This window comes from Anomalospiza imberbis, chromosome 13 (genome assembly GCF_031753505.1).
Source record: "Anomalospiza imberbis isolate Cuckoo-Finch-1a 21T00152 chromosome 13, ASM3175350v1, whole genome shotgun sequence".
NCBI lineage: Eukaryota > Metazoa > Chordata > Aves > Passeriformes > Viduidae > Anomalospiza > Anomalospiza imberbis.
In genome coordinates this window covers 9724119-9744285 of record NC_089693.1, presented here as the reverse complement: position 1 = coordinate 9744285, position 20167 = coordinate 9724119, and the positions used below count along the sequence as shown (strand labels likewise).

The 20167-nt window shown below is 42.7% G+C and overlaps 2 protein-coding genes across 2 annotated transcripts; both read right to left on the bottom strand.

The window, feature by feature from the left end:
* Positions 1 to 679: 679 nt before the first annotated feature.
* Positions 680 to 3593, bottom strand: C13H15orf40 (chromosome 13 C15orf40 homolog). The gene is made up of 4 exons (XM_068203818.1): positions 3451 to 3593; positions 3245 to 3371; positions 2301 to 2428; positions 680 to 1459 (listed from the first exon to the last, which is right to left on the bottom strand). Exons 1-4 carry the CDS (start codon positions 3520 to 3522, stop codon positions 1367 to 1369), a joined length of 420 nt encoding a protein of 139 aa, XP_068059919.1. The 5' UTR covers positions 3523 to 3593; the 3' UTR covers positions 680 to 1366.
* A 1233-nt stretch (positions 3594 to 4826) lies between these two features.
* BTBD1 (BTB domain containing 1) lies at positions 4827 to 17926 on the bottom strand. The gene is made up of 8 exons (XM_068203817.1): positions 17417 to 17926; positions 12479 to 12635; positions 12131 to 12236; positions 10493 to 10690; positions 10050 to 10242; positions 9428 to 9515; positions 6595 to 6741; positions 4827 to 5715 (listed from the first exon to the last, which is right to left on the bottom strand). Exons 1-8 carry the CDS (start codon positions 17800 to 17802, stop codon positions 5557 to 5559), a joined length of 1434 nt encoding a protein of 477 aa, XP_068059918.1. The 5' UTR covers positions 17803 to 17926; the 3' UTR covers positions 4827 to 5556.
* Positions 17927 to 20167: the final 2241 nt, after the last annotated feature.

Here is a 20167-nt window from a genome sequence, read left to right as displayed (position 1 = left end):
ACCTTGAAGGAACTGCCATCTTGACAAACACCAGTTCTCTAACTCCAAAAGCAACCACTGCAATATTTAGAAAACAGAACACTGAAAGAGTTCCCTAAAGTGAAAGACTTTTGCCCATGAAAAAGCTGAATTATGAGCTATGAAGCCTGTATTGCATCAATCTGGCAATGCATCTGCATAAATGCATCTTCATAACATTGTTTTCCAGGACAATGTATGACAAACCTTAAGCAAACCTTCAGAATAGTTTATCTTTTTTCCTTTAGCAATTACTTTCATTTTAACATGACAACCATAGGACAAATACAGGACAATTTCAGACATCAGCAGTGATGCAGAGGAAAAAACAAAATCCTGCCAGAACCATGTGTGGTATCACATCTTTGAGAAATGAAAGTTAAATCTTCCTCTGACCTCTGAAGCATGATAAATCGAGAAGTTCAGCCTTTTTCTCCCTTGAAACTGGAGTATAGATGCCCATTTTGTTTCAGACTTCCTGCTTTGTTCTGCTCTACAAATGACTCAGCTCTGCTCTCCAGGGGTTGCACTACTACTCATTTTTAGACCAAGGAAACATTGTAAAAAGAGGCTGTTTCAAAGTAGCATTCTATGAAGACTTTTCTAGGAAACAACTCTTTTCTTTGTTAAAAATATAAACACAAACAAAAGCTTGATAATATTTTTGCCCTTTTATTAAAAACAGTCATTACAGGCGACATACAGTTGGCAAAAATATATATGACCAAATCTCTACTTTTAAGGAAACTATTTACAGACTATCACAAAGTGACCGCACGTGTGCAATGACTGGGTTCTACATTGGTTTTTCAGACTGAAAACTTCTGGTTTTCTTTCAGTTGTTCAGGTGACTCTACTTTCAGTTTGTCTGTGTGATCAACAACAGCACACTGGCTTCAAAAGACATTTATTTTAGATATCTGTAAGTGCCCACAGTGAAAAGCTGCACACAGTACCTGCTGAGAGATATCCAGATTTGTCCTTTTGTACCACTTCCCACATGGAATGCTGTCACTCCAAGCTCCTCACTTTGTTAACCAACGTTTGCTCCACTAAAAAAAAATATTTCCTAAACCATTTGTTTAGGGACCAGGAAAGAGGACAAATGTTACCCACAGGGAACCAGAGCAGAAGGAAGTCTGTAGTGACAGAAGCAGATAGAGTCTCAGTTTTCTAACCAAACCTACGGAAAAACTTCAATTGTACAGCACCTATATTAACAAGGGGAGGGGAAAGAAGTATCTTCCTGTAGTCATCACCCACACTCTCAACAGCACTGCATTAAGTAAGACAGAATATCGGTCCATATACCAAGATGCTTTTTCCTATTTCATGCTCTTGTTTTAGGTCAACTGGAAGCTTCTTTTTTCAGTTTTTCTAAAATCTCATCTGGTGTTGCTGATACTGAAATCTTCACCACTTTGTCACGTGATTTACCCCCCTGGTTTAGACAAACACAGAAAAAACCTATCTTTCAGAGAATCACCCTTTAAGGTAAGAAAACAGTGCTATTTATAAAATGCTGATAAACAAATTAAGCAGTTTGCTCATGATTCAGGAAAAGCAAGACACATAGATTTGTTTCTACCTTTTCACAAGACATTTCCTTGGTCATCTTATCCTTTACTACTACTCTTTAAAAGACTTCTATAACTACTCAATTAAACCAACAGATAAAAATAAAAAGCACCATTTTTCATTGTGCTCTTGTGCTTATAAACTATAAATGGAAATGGCTGGAAAGACCGACTTGAAGTAGAATGAATTTATAAAACAAATTATTTATTCAGTGCAATGAATAAAACAAAGAGTTTCTGCTCACCAAAGTCAAGACATGTAAATTCTAATACAGAGAAACTCTTGAGGCCCAGCTACAACCCCAGGGCTTACATACGCTCTTCCTTAGGTGTGACAGTTAAATGTCAGACTCAAAAACAGAAGTTATTTTAAAAAGTAAAAAGTTATTAATAAAATGATTTTTCTCTGTAGAACTTCTGTGAACTCATTTGACATGCAAATAAGAGAATCTTGAAGAACACATGAACTACAGATATTTGCAAGGCATTATCATGATAACTCTTCTGGTAAAAAGATCTCAAGATCAGCCACAGTTCTTCCCACACTAAGTTTGTTCTCAATGAATCATTCCATTAACTCACCTAAACTTTTTAAAGTGTCTTTCAGACTGAACTTGGAGTAGCTGCCTGTTCTCAATGTGTAAGTTTCAAAATCTTGAATTTCAACTGCAGTAGGGCAAAACTGAAAGGAAAAAAAAGAAGTACCTTCTCTAAAATAACGTCGCTCTTCTTCACTTCAAGCACCTTAGAGAGGTAACGGCACAGCTCTGCATTTGCCTCCCCTTCCGATGGAGGTGCAGCAATAGCTACACCTACTGCCTCAGCCGTCACATCTATAGCAAATAGTTGGAGGATTTTATGCTTAAAATATTCAAAACATCATATCACAGTTTGCTAAAAATGAATGTTTATGCTTTCAAAAGCATTTAAGTTTAAAACCATGTAAATGTATAGATTAGCAGGTGATGGCATTTTCACATTTCATGAATTCCCTTGATTGTCGGCCAATACAATCAAATATAAACTCCTGACAAGAGAAGCAGTGAAGCCTTCCTGCTGTAGTAGGGTGCAGTCGTGAGTTACCAGCCTTCTCACAATGGGGGCACCGCTCTGAGCTCTCCTCAACTGCCCGTTCTTGTGCGGGTGTTGTCCTGCTTGGCATCACATAACTACTCAAATCAGTTTGCCCCTGTCCCAAAAGCCGCTTGTTAAATCAGTCTGCCCTGAGAGTTACGCTGTCAGCAAATTCCCAGTAAATTCCAAAGGGGCCCGGACACTGCCACAGCCCGTGGCTGCCGCACACAGGGGGATGTGAAGCAGTCCCAATGCATGTAGGCGCAAGCCCAGGGCTGTAGAGGGAGAACACGTTTTATTAGATCCAACTTTTATGGCTCTAATAAAATCGCATAGACCCTTGAAACACAGCGCGCACGAAACCACAGAGGCCAACCGGAAGGATTTAGGATCAGGATTTACCCCGTGCTCACCGCGCCACCCAGCGCCACCCAGGGGGGACGCGAACGAGCTACTCCAGGAGAGCCGAACTCCTCGCTTCAGTTTCCGGGGGGGACTTTGCGCGTTCCCTCCCTCCGCCCCTGTTCCTCAGGGTGCAGCGATGCAGCGCCCGGTGCCCCGGCCCACAGACCCACCTGTGACGGCGCTGCAGCGGGCGCCGGGCTTGGCGCGCACCGCCACCCTCACGGAGCCGCCGCCCGCCGCCACCACCGGTCCCGCGGCGGCGACCGGCTCCGCGGGGCCCTTGGCGGCCGCTTTTCCCTGAAACAGAGGAACAGACGCGGTCACCGCGGGCACCACCCGCCCCTGCCCCCCTTCCCTCTCCTGGCCCTGCCCGCACCTTCCCGGGCATGGCCCCACCGCTGCGCACCGGCGCCGCCCGCACTCGCAGGAACCCAGCGAGGCTCGGCATGGCCGGGGCGGCTCTTCCGGCAACCGCGCCGGGCCCGCCCCGAGCGCCTGCGCGCTCCGCACGGCCCGGCCGGGCCGGCGCTGTGCCCGCAGCGGTTCCTCCGGCACAGCCGAGCCCCTGCCCATAGCGGTTCCTCCGGCACAGCCGAGCCCTGTGCCCGCAGCGGTTCCTCCGGCACAGCTGAGCCCCTGCCCATAGCGGTTCCTCTGGCACAGCCGAGCCCCTGCCCATAGCGGTTCCTCCGGCACAGCCGAGCCCCTGCCCATAGCGGCTCCTCCGGCACAGCCGAGCCCTGTGCCCGCAGCGGTTCCTCCGGCACAGCCGAGCCCCTGCCCATAGCGGTTCCTCCGGCACAGCCGAGCCCCTGCCCATAGCGGCTCCTCCGGCAAAGCCGAGCCCTGTGCCCGCAGCGGTTCCTCCAGCACAGCCGAGCCCTGTGCCCGCAGCGGTTCCTCCGGCACAGCTGAGCCCCTGCCCATAGCGGCTCCTCCAGCAAAGCCGAGCCCTGTGCCCGCAGCGGTTCCTCCAGCACAGCCGAGCCCTGTGCCCGCAGCGGTTCCTCCGGCACAGCTGAGCCCCTGCCCATAGCGGTTCCTCCGGCACAGCCGAGCCCCTGCCCATAGCGGTTCCTCCGGCACAGCCGAGCCCCTGCCCGCAGCGGTTCCTCCGGCACAGCCGAGCCCTGTGCCCGCAGCGGTTCCTATGGCACAGCCGAGCCCCTGCCCATAGCGGCTCCTCCGGCACAGCCGAGCCCTGTGCCCATCGCGGTTCCTCTCGCACAGCCGAGCCCCTGCCCATCGCGGTTCCTCCGGCACAGCCGAGCCCTGTGCCCATCGCGGTTCCTCCGGCACAGCCGAGCCCTGTGCCCGCAGCGGCCGCTCCCGCACGGCCAGACCCGGCCCCCATCCCTGTCTCGGAACAGCACCGAGCCCACGGACAGGAGAGCGCTGGCGGAGTGTGCACAGAGCTGGACGTTTGACAGACGCTTGTTCTACACACAGCCTTTGGACACCCCAAACTCGCGTGACCTCCCCCTTAAGAAAGGAAATTTTCTTATGTTTTCTCCTGCATTCTCAAATTTTAGTATAACGTGAGGAAGGGTACAGGTCTTTGTACACCAAGCCATTCTGTTACTACATGGTACATACTGCAAAGCACTGAATATTATATACATACAGCAATAGCAACAAGTTATTGTATGCAATCTGTAAAACTCGTTGCACACCAATAATCCTTAGGTCTATACTAATTTTTTTTAGTACTAGAATATCCAGTGATAAAATAACATCATTACAAGTCTCATATTCTCATTTTCACATTATACATTTTTTATAGGCACATATGTATATATACAGTGGCTATTTGCATAACCAGTTCTATATTCCAAAACAGCCCTTCTGAATTAAGAGAGATTCTGGAAAGATCTGTTTCTTGCTGAAATCGACTTATTAGTTATTTCTTCAGTGCAGCTGCAGATGTTCTCTGCAGTGCAAAGTCCATTAATTCTCCATGGCTCTTGGAAAAAGTCAAGATGATGACAATATGAATGCAGCTTTGCCGACATACTTTAAAAAAAATACAGTAGCAATCCATGTCCATTGGGTCAATCCAAGGTCATTTTGGAAAGAAGTGCAATATGGGACTACAGCAGCATCTTTACTGTCTTTTAAGGACAGATTGGAGAAGACATACACAAGTTGTTCATAACAAGGAAGGATTTTCCAGTTCAAAAAATGAATTTTACTACATGAGAAACAAAGGGGTGAAAACACAAAGTAATTAACCACAAGGTACTACTTATAACAAACTTTTCAATACACACAGTACTTATTCCATTAACATTTCGTTTAGAGGAAAAGCTAAATTACAATCTACCAATAGTGATGCAGAAAAAAAAATAGCTTTTCTGGTACCCCTCAAACAAATTTGTTTTGTTTTTACACATTAAAGTAATTTAACAGAATTTTTTAACTGCTGCCAATGGTGAGCTGAAGTCCACTGAGACACCAACACATTCCAGATCATCATTTGAAACTAAGTATAAAATATTATTTCTGGTATCTGTCCATCTTCTATTGATGTACCATTGTTGTTACCTGGTGAACTATAAAAGACAAAACAGGTTTTGCTAGCAGTAGGAGATTCGTGGATCACTTTCTTCAAACCTTTTGTTCCATAGTGGGAATCAGGACCCTGAAAAACATCACAAGAGATTAGCAACACAATGGAAGTGGGCAAGAACCCAAATATGCTGATGGTCAAACACAACTGACTTGGGCTATTTTAGTAGTATAAAATTTCTGTACCCATATCATATAAATTATATACAAAATCACAGGCAACAGAAGCCAGAGCCCTATGTCTAAATAATAAAAATATATTTCTCTGACAGCAGACTTAAACCAGTTGATTTTATCCAACTAGTAATGAATACTTTCTAGTATTTTTCCTTATCACACATGTTGTCTGTATTTTTACTTAGTTCCCTGCCTCAGCTGTTTTTAATGTACAGTATTTTTTCAACCCACTGAACTCTGACTTCTGTATAGGAAATTATATTTAGAAGAATATTGAATTTTTTTTGAGAACGAAATTTGTCCACAACACTAAGAGAAGACTTTCTGAGAACAAGTAATTATTGCCTACTATTTCAGCACCAGTATATAAAAAGTGATGAAAAAAAAAGCTGTTTTCTTGAATTTAGCTAGTGGTTAGAATATCCTTGATAAAAGAAATTAAACTTAAGTATTGAAAGAGAGCTGCCAGATTATGTTTTCTAGATAGGGCATTTTTTCCCCACACGGAACCAGTGACTTCCATTAGAACTATTCTAACTCCTACATCAAGCAAAAAGTGGGAAGGCACAGAGGAGCCAGTTATGAATTCCATGCTGTGACCCAGAAGAGATGTAACAGTCTTATAAATTACAGTAGACTTCTAACTACATCCTTCTTTAGCCCCAAAGTTAAAATAAATTCAAGATCTAGAAGACACTTTCCCATCAGAAGACTGACAAAAGAATAACTCTTGCATCAAAGTAACACTTTCTTCTGTCCTGTTAGACATTCTTACTTTCAAGGTTGCACAAGCTGTGTAGCAAACCGTGGGCAGAATCTCTATGGGCTCCTTGAACATAACTCTGAAGGTACTGGCTGTTCCGTCACAGCTAAATCCAGTGTCGTTCTGTCCCAGCGTCTGATTCTTCTCATAATCAATTATCTGGACAAAAAGCATGAACACTGTAGTTTTATGTTTACAGCTGTGAGAAAGGCTCTGATTGTATGCACATGGGAAGGTTACAAGCAAATACTTGCCTACCCCACCCAGCCTAACTGCAAGGACAGTGCAATCTCAGCTGGAAAGGAGCTGTGATTTCCTGATACCACTGGAACTGACGCAGCAGCTCGGAACGATGGCTCATGAGTTTTACATGGGCTCTGGGCACTGCTCCAGCCAGGTTAAAGTCTGTGCTTGGAGAGGGAGAACAGCTCTCACACCTTCAGCTTCTGACCTTCATATACAACATCTAATCCTGTGCTTAGATTTGCTGATCTCTGCACGCCTTCACAGCCCACATGTGGGAATCTCATTTGCTGCCTGTGGCTAGTTCAGAAAACAAGTTTTTACAGATAATGTAGGCAGTCAATGACACCTTCTTAACAGAAAACAAAAGCTTGTGCTGTTAAGTTTTATACAATTTCTAATCTTGATTCAGTATAAAAATTCTACTAACACAATATTTATTTTGCCTTCAATTTCAGTGGCAAGTAAGAATCTCTAGCTCCAACATAGCAATAGCAGATTCCTTCCCATTTTGGATTGCAATCCTGATCCATGCTGCCCAATACCTCTTGCAGAAGTCGGATATTAGAGCTTTAGAGCAGAGCACTTCTTCTGATTAGTGCACTAAGAAGAATCCTATCAGTTTTAAGTTTCTTTTTAACTTGCCATATAACTTTCAGTATTACCCATGCATGAGATGAAGCTTTATTCTAGGCAAAGTGTACTCTAGTTTTTTCCCCAGCCACAATCAATAGAAATATGAACAATTATAATGCTGAAGACTTAAGCCCTTTTCACATAACAGATGTATTTGCAGTACACATTATCACTACTTTATGGCAAGTTTTAAATGTTTAACTCTCTGAAGCTCTGCTAGTACTGATGCAGAGCCAAGAAGAAAGCTAGGGGCACAAGAACTTAAATAACTGTCTAAAAAGATTGTCACAAAAAAGTTTCAGATTAATCACTTATTAGGGATACTTCCAGGGTAAAGAGAACCTATATAAAATGGATGGCCTTAAAAGGCCAAAGGTTTATTTTGCCTTTCAGTTTGAATTGGGAGGATCTTTTTCAAGTGAATCTTCCAATCATTCCCACTTAATATGCATTGGTTTGCACTGAAAAAAAATCAAAATTCTTTTCAGATTAAATAAATCCAGCAAACATCCTGAAGGAACACACCGAATGCTTTCATCTGCTAACAAGAATTCAGCTGAGAGATTAAAAAAGGGTTTATGTGAAGTAAAAATCCCCAGGTATGTTTAGTATAGCTGCTAGGTTCCTGAGATCAACTCCTTTGTTCTAAAGATCCTGCCTAGTGCACTACGCTACTCATTTATATGGATGGATGGTTTGACCAAACCTAACTAAAGATACTTCAAATAGAGGAATTTGCAAGTGAGCTTTTAAAGTGAAGAATGTAAAAAGCCAAATTCCTTCAAAATGTCATTCCATGTACATTCTGTTTGGAACATCATTAAGAAGAAAGGCACAACATTTTTTCCTTAGCAGACATACACAAAATCCCTATCCTTAAGTACAGAGTAGTCAGATAATAATAATCATCAAATAGGAAGCAGAAGACAATTTGTCATTTAAACAGAATGTCCATTAATGAACTGAAACAGCAATTCCAGCACATACTAGAAATCTAGAAAGATAGGGACAATAGAATTTCTGCCTCTATATGAAGTCACAGACTATTTATTTCACAAAATTTCTCATGCACCTAATAAATCAATGTGACATGATAGTACCATAAACAAAACTAATCTCTACAAGAAAAAGAATTCAAATAGACTGAAATTCCACACTCAAAAATGAAAGAAAATACATAGTGCTGGATCAGTACTACTAGAAGACAATCCTGACCACAACATGCTAAGGGATCTAACAGGCAAGAGCAGGAAATACAATTTTAGTGGTGTCTTCAAATGCCTGCTGGGACCAGGCAAGGGTCACATCAGGACACGAAGCAGGGGGACATTTTTAGATACTATCCCTGGCCACTTCATGAGCCTGCTAACCAATTGCTCAGCAGGAAGAAACGCAACCTTTGATTTGGTACTGAGTGATGAGCAGGATCAGATTCAAAACTTCATAATGGAAACACTATGTAACAGTGTCCATAATATACTGAGAGTCAACACTCCCACATGAACAACAAAAGCAAATCCCCCACAGCTGTGCTAAATTTCAAAAAGAGAAAAATGAGGAATCTTATTCAAAAGAAACTAAAAGGAACAATTACAAAAATCAAATCTTTATAAGAAGCATGCAGGCTACTGAAGGACATAACATACCCAAGTACAGTATCAGTACATATTTTCTTTTAGGAAAGGCTTGAAAAAAGGGGAAAAAAAGCTGGATGTAGGGAAACACCTACACTGAAAATGATTGAAGGACAGGAGAATACAGGAGAAAGGGAGCAGAGTTCCATAGTGCTCTTCTTTTGCTCAGTCACCCACTTATACCCATTTGTGACAAAACACAGCTTAGACTCCTGGCCTATCAATTGCTCCCTCCCAAACATAGACAAAACCTTTTGCAAGTGCTGCAAGTGGAGCTTCCTTTTGCAAGTTCCTACAAGTGTACAAGCCTACTTAAACATAATATACTGTACCTGTATATTAACTTGATAGTCTGTGGGTCCATGGATTGATCCATATAATCCAAATCCCACTATGGAAATTCTTCTGTTAACTGTGAACCTGGTAAGACACAAGAAAGCAATTCAAACAACTGTGGTGAATGTGTAACCTTATTTCAAGTAGGAAAAAGACTCAATCTCAAAAGTAGGGAAATAAACTGAGAATGGCATTGCATTTTTTTTAAAATAGCATTTTTACTTAGATTTCAATACTAAGAAAAATGCTTTGCCAGCTTTATAGGTTAAAGCTTTGCTAATTCCTCGAGATATTCAGTATTAATAAACAAAACATAACCAAATTCTTTTCAGTATCTCCAAAATAAAAACAGATCAAGACTTGGTATTTCAAAAAGAAATATACAGATAACACTCAATCATTCTAGAATGCACCCAATCCTCCTTAACCTCATTCTTATTTTTATTTCATGTGTGTAACAGCTTAAAAAAAAAAAAAAAAAAGGAAAATATCAAATTTGTGCAACAGAACCAGCATGTTTGCTACTGTATCTTATACCAAAAAGTCAAAGTTGACTGTTTTGGTCCCTTCCTCCCCACACATTTCTGACTCTCCTTCAAACAGTTTCTCAAGTCCTACCTGATCCGGTCGCTTGTTCCGCTGTAGCCCCAGCGACTCTCCACCTGCTGGAACCTGTTAATGCTGCATTCTTTTCCTCTAAGGCAACACCTTGGTCGGTCAATATAATCTACTTTAGGTTTAGGATTGACAGTAAAGTGCAGAAAGAGATTTACTACTTCCCTATCCGACAAGATTCCGGATTGAGCAGGGCCTGTGAAAACATAAAACTTCTAAAATGATTTGAAGGATTACTCCAGCTGTTGTATTTAAACCACACATATTCACAAACTGAAGACAATAATAATATTTTCCAATGGCCAGAGCCATAACCTGCAGAAGGTTTTGCTTTCATTTGTGCATCACAACTGTTATTAGTACAATATTAATAACAGAATTGCGTTAAACACAGTTAAACAGCACTGAGAGATGGTCTCAGTGAGTAAGACAACTCCAAAACTCACCTGCTGCAAACTCTTCAATAGTCATTAACGGGAAACGGATTAAGGAAAGAGCTCTTCCAAGGACTTTTTGTTTGTTCCCGAATGTCACAGGCAGTTGTTGTCTTTGACATTCTGCTTCTGCCCAGCGAACAACAGCTCCAAAGAGCCTACTTTCTCGAATACTGAGAGTGTCCCTTTCTAGAACTGCACATAATGTGTCTAAAGAAAAAAGTGTTAGCAGCTTTACATCAGTTTTCATCCAAGCCAGTAATAACGCTACATTATGTAAGCTTAAAATACTAATTACACTAACATTTATAACAAGACTATTAGCTTTGTCTCATTATTATGTGTGTATATATATTACACATAATTTATCTTACATAAAAAGTAATCTTGCAATAATACATAGATTTCAAACTAAAAGTTAACTTTCCTGCTATGAAGACAGGATATGAGTTTTCTTCTTGATTCCTAAAAGTGTAACTAATCTCTGCAGTGACAACAAATATCCTGAAGAATTTCCATTGCTAGGGCAAGATCAAAACTGAAAGTGACCAAACAGTGAATGCACACTACTAAAAATCCAGATTACTCATGATGACACTAAAAAACCAAGTTACTCATGATGACAGTGTCATATTCTCATCTGGGCAGCCAAGAGCCCATCTGGATCAACTATAGCCACAAGCAGCAGTGGTACACAAAAACCAGTTTAAAGATACATGATAGTCATCTTAAGCATTTGACATATTTGCTATCCACAAAGCCTGAAGGTGAAACACAAGATCTGAGGTAATGCACATGTTTAAAAAGCAACTTATCCTGTATTTATTACTCCTTCTGCCTTCTTTGAATAACAGGTATGCACAAATTATCATTGAATAAAAGTCAAAAAATAAAGGGGTTTCTATATTCTGAATCTTCTGTCTTTGGAAATTTTTATCTGCCTTGAATTTAAGTAAGGCATGTTTGCAGTTATAGAAAATAGCATACTGGAAAGCCAAAACAGATTGAGACTTACCACGACTAAAGATCGTTCAGTCTGAGTACAATCCTACTGAACGTGAGTTAACAATGGCTTTAAAATTTCTTTATGCAGTGAAACACCTTACTTCAGCCTGAATTTTTCCCACAATCTAGCTGAACTGGAGTAAAACCTTAGATACATATAATAGCAATGAAATTGAGTAAGTAAATTTACAACTGCTAGCTTTTGATAGAAGATTAAACAGAGAAACTAGCAGTTCATGTATTCATTTTTAAAGCAGATTTCATTAATTGTACCTGATCTGTGAAACTTTGAACAGATAAATACCATGTGTCAACAGAACAGCATGATTCCTGTTGCACATGAAAAGCAGATATGGATGCCTCAGGCATGAGGCACAACCCTCAGCAAGTGAAAGCTTTGACTTCAATCAAGTGTGGTGTCACCACAGTGGGAGCCCTGGGACACCACCACTACTCAAATGGGGACACAGTGCAGTGCAAGCCAGCTCAGTTTGAGTGAAGCTCAAAGGAAAGCACTGCAGAGGTGGATGGCTAAGAAGGGAAGGAGTGCTTGGGACTCTGCACACTCAGACGGGGGAAGGAACTATTCTGGGGCACTGTCATTTCATTCTTAGGAAAGAGTGACAGTCACGCAGAGTGACTTACCTATGTCGATATCTGTAAAGCCTTCTGCACTTATGGCATCCATAGTGCTTTTGTCTATCGTGTCCAGACAAAGACTAGCAAGCTGAGGCTCATCAAACAAACGAGCCTGGAAAGATAAAGAAATACATCTTAAGCATAAAGCTGACAAACTCCTGATCTTAAAAAGTAAGCATTTTACCTCTAGTATAGACATAAATTGAAATAAGTTGATTTGTCTAAGTACTCTTTGTGTTTATACCTTAAAGAGCACTTAAAATCTCAAAGGAGTACACAATTAAGGAGAATTAGTAATTTCCCTCCAACTGGGAATTCTTCTCGTAAATCAAAACTAAGCTTAAATTTACCTACTTGAGTAAGCAGCATAAAGGCATTATCTGCTCGGAGATGCTTTGTTAGGAAATCCACACAATGTGCTTCCAGGGCAGGGACTGCATACTTTTTAGCAGTGTATAAAGTAGTCATGACTGTTTCTGGACCAATTTGAACTTCATCTGAATAAAGAAACCTATAAATCAATACACAAATACAGATCATAAAAACACATCTTTAGAGGGGCAGCCAAACACAACAGTCTCTTTGCATTTAGAAAACAGGCCAAAGATTTGCACTGTGAACAGTGCAACAGCTGACCTCATAGCATCTTTATAAACAAAGAAGGTAAGTTAAAAGGCTCAAGAAAGACTATTATGTTAGCCTAATGGCATACATTTGTTTTAAATACGTATTACTCCCTGGGACTGATCAGGCTGTACTAGTTATACATAGCTCCCCAACTGTAAACAACAGCTGAGCTGCAGAATTACTTAACCTACAAATGCATGCTCTCAGTTCACCAGGAAAACATCAATGCACAATCCTCTATGGCTGGAGTCCTGAAATTCATTTACTGACAGTGCACACTGGCTTCCCCTCGGGAATAGTGTTAAGGACTTAGATTGTGAGAACATCTTATGCCAAAGTTACCCCTCTGTAGTATTCAGAGAGGAAAGAGAGTATATCCTAGCATATGATCTTGACTCTTCTACTCCTGCCACACTCTGGCTTGTCTTCACTACCTGAGGCAAGAGGATTGGTTGAGATGTTAGCATAAACTGTGAACCAGAATATGGGAGCCACCACCAATACCAGCAAAAAGACCTGTTTCCTGAGCAGCTGTTGTCTTTTTAAAAATAATTTTTCTTAGAGGTGACATTTAAGATAATTTTAGCAAAATTTCATCAGCCTTTCAGATAACTATCAAGAATAGTCTGTGATTTACAAAAATACTTTTGTCCCCAACACATATAGGTAATTAAATACAATGAACCAGGCCATACTAGCAAATGCAAGAATTCTACAATGAAAACCAAGTCTTTCCTTTATATTTCTTAATATTTGTTGTTCAGAACATCCTGGAAATGAATGACACTCAGAGAAAGAATGAGTGTTTAGAAGGGTTTTTAAATGTAGCAATCAGCAGTTTGTATCTAACAAGAGAAACTTGTGAAAACAACAGACTAGTTAAACTTCCTTGCAACATAGAGAAATTGAAGTAATATAAACCCAGAATTAAAGTTTCAACCGTAGTTCTTCACTGCTTATATTTCCTATATTCCAAGAAAACTCGAATTCCCAGTAGTTGCTAGCACACAAACATTATATTTGTTGCTACAATACAGGTACATATTTACCATTAAAAGACTCCAGTCTACTCAAACAGCCAGCTTGCACATCACTTTGGAGATGTGGATGATGCTCTAGATTAAGTTTTTTAAACTGGATTTAAATTGAACAATGTTTAGGAAGAATTAATTTAAGTAAAGGCTTTTTTTTTAAGTAGATGATTCATACAGTTCAATCAGAACTGATTTATGAAAGTTATGAACTATTATTACCTGCTAATGAAAACAATGGGCTGACTTGTTCGTCACAACTGCTGACAAATTTACTTTTAAGAAACAAGTATTTCACAGGTACACTTTTACATACTAAGTTGACAAGTTCTTCATTAAAGCACTAGAACAGTGCATTTTGGTTCTGAGGTCTAAAATAATCAGTTTAGAATGCCAAAACTTTTGTTGTATGACTTTATAGGAGTTTAGAGTCCAAATCATGTAAAAGTTGATTAACAGGCTGTAAAAAAAACAATATTGCCAGTTGCAACAAAATGCAAATTACAGTATGCATTTTACCTAACAAAAAAAAAAAAAAAAAAACAAATCCCAAATTGGTTTTGGAACCTGATTTTGGTTTTATTCCTTAAGTGAATCCAATCTGAAGCCAATGAAGTGACACACCAGAAGGGCTCATCTGGCTTGTTTCACTTTCTGCTATACCTTCCAAAGAAACAGGGTGCAGTCCCAGGTGTGTCTTCCCTCTACAAATCCCCTGCTCACATGTGCCAAGAGCTGTGTCTGTGTTACCTCTCCCCTCTGCGGCACGCCTGAACTAGCACAGCTTTATGCTCACACCACTGCTCCTCCTCCACTTAACTCAGTGGGACTGATGATCACTTCTCCTTCCCCCTTGACTCCTTCCCTCCTCTCTTTCCTTTGAGACAGAAACAACCTAGTTTTACTGGCATCCCGGCTGAGGGAATGGGAAGCTGGAGGGTGCATGTGCGGAGTGGAAGAACGTTTTTAGTGACCAGAACTAACAATTTTTCCAATTGACCAGTCAATCATTCACTCTATATAAGCCTCTCATACATTTTATGCTATTTTTCTTTACTCTCAGGTTAGCACTTCCTTCTCCCCTTGTGTGAGCATCCTCTCAGTAGCTGGGATGTTTTCACCATTATAAAAGCACACAGGAATCCATGATTAGCCCTTTATTTACTGCTTGCCAAAATTCTCTGAAAAGATTTTTGGAAGACAGACTGTTAACTTGTGCCATATCATCACTTTCCTTTTTTCTGTGATCAAAGGACAAGTTAGCTTATTGTAAAATATGAATGAAAAATTAAAAAAAAAAAATCTTAGTAAAACCAGCAAAATGAAACCGTAAAGCAGAAACCTACTGAGACAACTTGAATTTTCTTGATCATTGCTATTCAATTTGTAGTTAGAAACACACACACAAAAGTTGTTTAATTGGGAAATAGATTCAAACTTTGTGACTTTGATATTATTTCAGCTCTTAAGGATTTATCTGTCTAACTACTTTATTTTTTTCATTAAAAAGTCTTTTCCTTTCATTTACAAGTAGCCTTTGTCAGTAGATTCTTATGAAACAAATAAACTACAGCCATGACTCAAGAAACCACAGGAGTAAATAAAATGGCAATGAGCTGAGGAACATTAAATAATTAGTAAATTATGCCTAGAAAGTTTTGCATTACTTAAACATTTCCTTTACTTGATGTTCATTTGATATGCATATTCAAAGATCCTGACTGAACTTCTAGGCAATATACCTCAAACCGGTACTTTCAAACATTAAGGAAATGTCCTGTGAAAGGTAACTATCAGTATCTGAGTGATTTACTGATAGATAAAAGAGGCCAACAGTGCAGGTATCATTCCTGCCTCTTTCAGTCAACACCAGGAAAAGACCCCATGCTGTTTCCATCATGGAAAAAGTCCAGTACTAGCATGTATTACAGAAGTTCTCCTTAGAGATGTTTTAACAAGTGATTGCAATGTATATTTATTTCAATATAAGCTCAAAGAAATACACATAGCATGGAAGAATGTCCTGAAGAGCTGGCAGAGACAGCAGACCTGAGCTGTGTCAGCAGTCCACCACTGTGGTGATATTCAGACAAGACACAAGCACGGTCAGTTCTGACGCAAGTCCCCTGGCCATTACGCACTGGCAGTGCTGTCAACACAGGATGCTTTTGTTTGCTTCTAACTGCATCTCTTCATTCATTCTTCAGTGTTCAAACACCATGCTTCTTATCTCTACTTAGAAATCTCTGCTTCTGTGTTTCCATTTTCATCCAGACAAACGTGTATTATTATACTTGCTTTTCACTGCCCAGCATCTTCCCCACATATACAGACACAAACGTATACATGAGCACTGTCATTTACTTGCAACCTTCAGAACCAATTTGCTTGAAAGACACTTCCCACTACCTTTTGCTACTCTGCACAAAAAATCCAAAAAGAACAGTTCATTTGCTAACAGCAAGACATTGCTGCTGCATGGGGGTTTTGTGCACATCACTTGCTTTATCTCCTGTGCCTGTGATTACCTAAGGACCAGGTGACTTCTAATTGTTCCTGTCTCTTAGGCCTCAGGAAAAGAACAAAGTTGCCAAGACTTTAGAGTCTTGTCTCAAAAAACTTTGAGACACTACATATTTATTTCCAGGCAATAATATTACTTGTTTCCCAAATGTTCATTAGAGAGAACTGGTTTATATATTTTATGGTTTATATTATTTGCCTAGCAGCGTGGTTTCTTTGATAAAAACCTTAAGTTTATGCAGTTTAGTTGTATTACCACACCACAGCCCAAGGTACAAATAAACTATTAGTAATTGTTTCTATGAGCACCATAAATTTTACTTGCCACTACACTGAGTAAAGAGAAATGGTAGGTAAACTCATCAGTTTTGTGAGCACTCGAACTAGCAGATCCTACTCTGCCCAAATTAGAAATCACTAACACACTTTATATCCTTTCTGCTATCACTGCGCTCCCAGTCTCACACTCAGATGGCCTGGAAGTAAAAATCAGCTGGTTACTGCCTTCTGCTGCATGTTCCCCCTCTGCCCAAGTATTATTGCAATGGGTGTTATTATGGGAAAAAGATGTAACAACTTATTATCATCGCTGACAAAGAAAAGTGAACAGGAAGATGACTAAGACTTCAAAGTAAGTATCAAATGGCGTGGTAAGTATCAAATGAAACGAAAAGCTTGGTACAATAGCTTCTGTCCCTTCTTAGTCACTATTAGAAAATGCCTGGATAGTTGCAACATCAAGGGGACCCAGTAATTCCCACCATTTCACTTTAACAAACCAAAACTCTTGAATCCAAGAGCCCAACCAGACACCCACCGAGTGCTTCCCTAAACGGACAGTCAGCTGCCAGGGAACTGGGGCACTTCTCTTGGGAATACAGTGCAGGGCAAAGAGCAAGAAGGGACCAAAACACGCTGGAGAAGCGGTATGACCTTGCGCGGAGCCCACAAGGCATTTCCGTGCCTTCCCTGCATCTCCCTCCAGGGACGGGCAGTAGGGACGGGCCGGGCTCTGTGGGGACAGGACCGGGAAGGGCCGCGGAGCCAGGAAAAGGCACCGGCGGCCAGGCGGAGCCCCCTCCGTGCGCGGCCGCCCCCGCCCCGCGCTGACCTGAGGAGCGCCAGGAAGGCGGCGGGCTCCACGTCGGGCAGCTCGATCTCGGCCGAGGTGGTGGCCATGCCGCCGTTGAACATCGCGTCGAACACGGCGCTGCCGGCCGCCAGCACGAACCGGTGGGCGGGGATGCGCTGCTGCCCGGGCCCGGGGGGCGCCGCCCCGCCGCGGGCGCTGCCCTTGCCCACCACGAAGTGCACGTCGCTGAGGAGCTCGTTGGAGAACAGGAAGGCGAAGCGCTCCCGCAGCGAGCCCTTGGTGGCCTGCCAGTTGTACAGCGGCTCCCGCTGCAACACCGCGCCGGCCTCGGCGGCGGCGACACCCGCGGCGGTGGCGGGCGGCGTCTCCGCGGGCGCCCCCGGGCCGCCCCCCGCGGCCGCCATCGCCCTCGGGGCCGCGCCGGGCCGGGCCGCGCCGGGCGCTCCGTCAGCACCGCCCCGGCGTCACCGCGGCCCCGCCCCGCGCCGCGCACGCGCCGCTGCCCGCGCAGGCCCGGCCGGAGCCGCCGCCCCGCCTGGCCGGGACCTGGGCCGGGACCTGGACCGGGACCCGGGCCGGCACCTGGACCGGCACCTGGACCGGGACCTGGGCCGGGACCTGGGCCGGGACCTGGGCCGGGACCGGGACCTGGGCCGGGACCTGGACCGGGACCTGGGCCGGGACCTGGGCCGGCACCGCGCCGCTCGCCGGGCCCGTCGAGCCGTCCGGTGCCGCCCGTGCACAGGGAATGCGCTTCCAGAGCCGCGGAGAGGAAGCGGACGGGCAGGGCGCAGAGCGCCGCGGCAGGCACGGAGCTGAGAACGCTCCCCGTGGGAGTGAATAAATGGCAGCGATCGTGCTTAGGCACGTGAATGCAAATTCATTGTCATAACGCGCGTTGCGCTGTGGTAACGGGGAGAGCAAGGGCTGGTGACCTATTTTAAATATTTCTGAAGTGAAGTTGAGACATCGGCGGCTTTTAAGGCACATACACCTTACGGTCCTTCTGCACGTACTGGGTGTCTCGACATTTGGTGTTTTAGCTTCCGAGGAGAGAAGTCAAAGCGGAGAGGCCGCTGGTGCCCAGCCGCACTGGCGCAGTTCAGCGCCCGTGGAGCCGGGGTGCGGGCAGGCGGATTAACCTGTGCGCTGTCGTGCTCGCTTTTAGCAGGGAAAGGGGAGAGGGTAAGCGGTGTTTGCGCTGTCCCAGTCCTGTCAGACCGCTGCAGAGCTGAGGCGATTCCTTTTGCCATCTGCTGGGGTTGTGCTGTAACCACAGCGGCGATTTCCACGGCGGCCCTGGGAGCTGTGTCACCGCTCCCGACTTGTCAGCATTTATGGAAGCATGTGGCTAAAAGAGGAATAGAACATGTCACCGCTCTGCATTCAGGATTATTATTAGGACAAAACTGAGACCAAGCAAACGGGGTCTGTTTCGCAGAACAAGTTTTTGAGAACCTTTAGCAAGATGGAAGCAATTTCAGCAGGGTAAACTATAGTGGGAAAGGGCACCAGAAGATATAGTGTACCAACCAGAAAGCAGCTAGCTTTGCACAGAGGCTATATTTAAAAATAAAATCATACTGCTGACTTAGAAGAATGAAGGTATCATCTCTGCACTTTTCTTCTCCCAAGGTGGACAAAGAAGGGAAGGAAGGAGAGCCCCACATTCCCTTGATAGCTTAGGGACAGAGATGTGGAACACTGACACCTTGGGCACAAATGGATAATTTTCCTTTAAATGGGACTTTTTTTTTTTTCCAGTTATGGGATGGCCTGGGTATTAATGAGTATTTCTGTCAGTGCTGTCTTTTTGCTTTTATCATTCTGTGCTCACTCACAGGTTAATCTGTCAGGTGAGAGCAAACAGCCATGACTGCTCTGCTTAGAGAGAACCTTGTTTGCAAAAAGTGTCAGTAACACTCTAGAGGAAGTCAACAGGGATGGAAGAGGGCTGACGAAAAAGGGAAAGGTGCACAAGAGAAGTAAAAGGAGGTCGGCTGGGGCAGACAAAGTGTGTAAGACAGCTTCAGGGATGAGAAATCAGCCATGAGAAGGCAAAGCTATGTAACATAGAATGGAAAGACCCGCATGATGGTCTGAGAAAGAAAATAAGGGGAAAGAAACAGAAATAAAATTAAACAAACAAACAAACAAACAAAAAAACCCCACCAAACCAAACCAAACAAACAAACAAAAAAACAAACCAAAAACAAAAACAAAAAAAACAAAAAAAAAAAACCAGGAAAGGAGACAAAGGCAAGGGACAAAGAAAAGGAGAAATGTGACCAGGATGTCCATCTGATCTGTTCAGCTAAATGCCAAATGCACTAATTGAAACAGTTTTGAAAGTGAGAACTAAGAAAATATTAAGTAACATATTTCCTTTTGACACTGAGCTTTTCTTCATGTAGACAATGAGCCTCAGACATTTGTTTCACCTTGTAATCTTTGTGCTAGCTTCCTTGAAAAAAAAAATCAGCCAGCTTTTCTTTGGCATTCTCAGTGGGTGGATCACAGCCATTTTTATATGTGATGTCATGGGATTGTATTTGTCAGTCCAGATCAGAAATAATATACAATGCCTTTCCCAAAGGGGCTACACATGAATGTCACTAAAATGCAATCCCACTATTTGTTTTCTCAGTGTGTTCAGGTTTTATCTAGGAAATATAGCAGAAATCAGTATAGGATAAAAGAACATTTATATAAGCGGTCCAAGAAGACGTTGTTTTGTTTGATCTCAGGTATCAAAATGGTTACAAATCA

Coding starts and splice junctions, on each gene's coding strand:
- C13H15orf40 (XM_068203818.1), bottom strand. CDS start 3,522: ATGCCGAGCCTCGCTGGGTTCCTGCGAGTGCGGGCGGCGCCGGTGCGC. Junction 3,372..3,450: donor GTGGGGCCATGCCCGGGAAG/GTGCGGGCAGGG, acceptor CCTCTGTTTCAG/GGAAAAGCGGCCGCCAAGGG. Junction 2,429..3,244: donor CCGCTGCAGCGCCGTCACAG/GTGGGTCTGTGG, acceptor TATTTGCTATAG/ATGTGACGGCTGAGGCAGTA.
- BTBD1 (XM_068203817.1), bottom strand. CDS start 17,802: ATGGCGGCCGCGGGGGGCGGCCCGGGGGCGCCCGCGGAGACGCCGCCC. Junction 12,237..12,478: donor CCTTTATGCTGCTTACTCAA/GTAGGTAAATTT, acceptor TTATCTTTCCAG/GCTCGTTTGTTTGATGAGCC. Junction 5,716..6,594: donor CAGCTTGTGCAACCTTGAAA/GTAAGAATGTCT, acceptor GATGTTTTTCAG/GGTCCTGATTCCCACTATGG.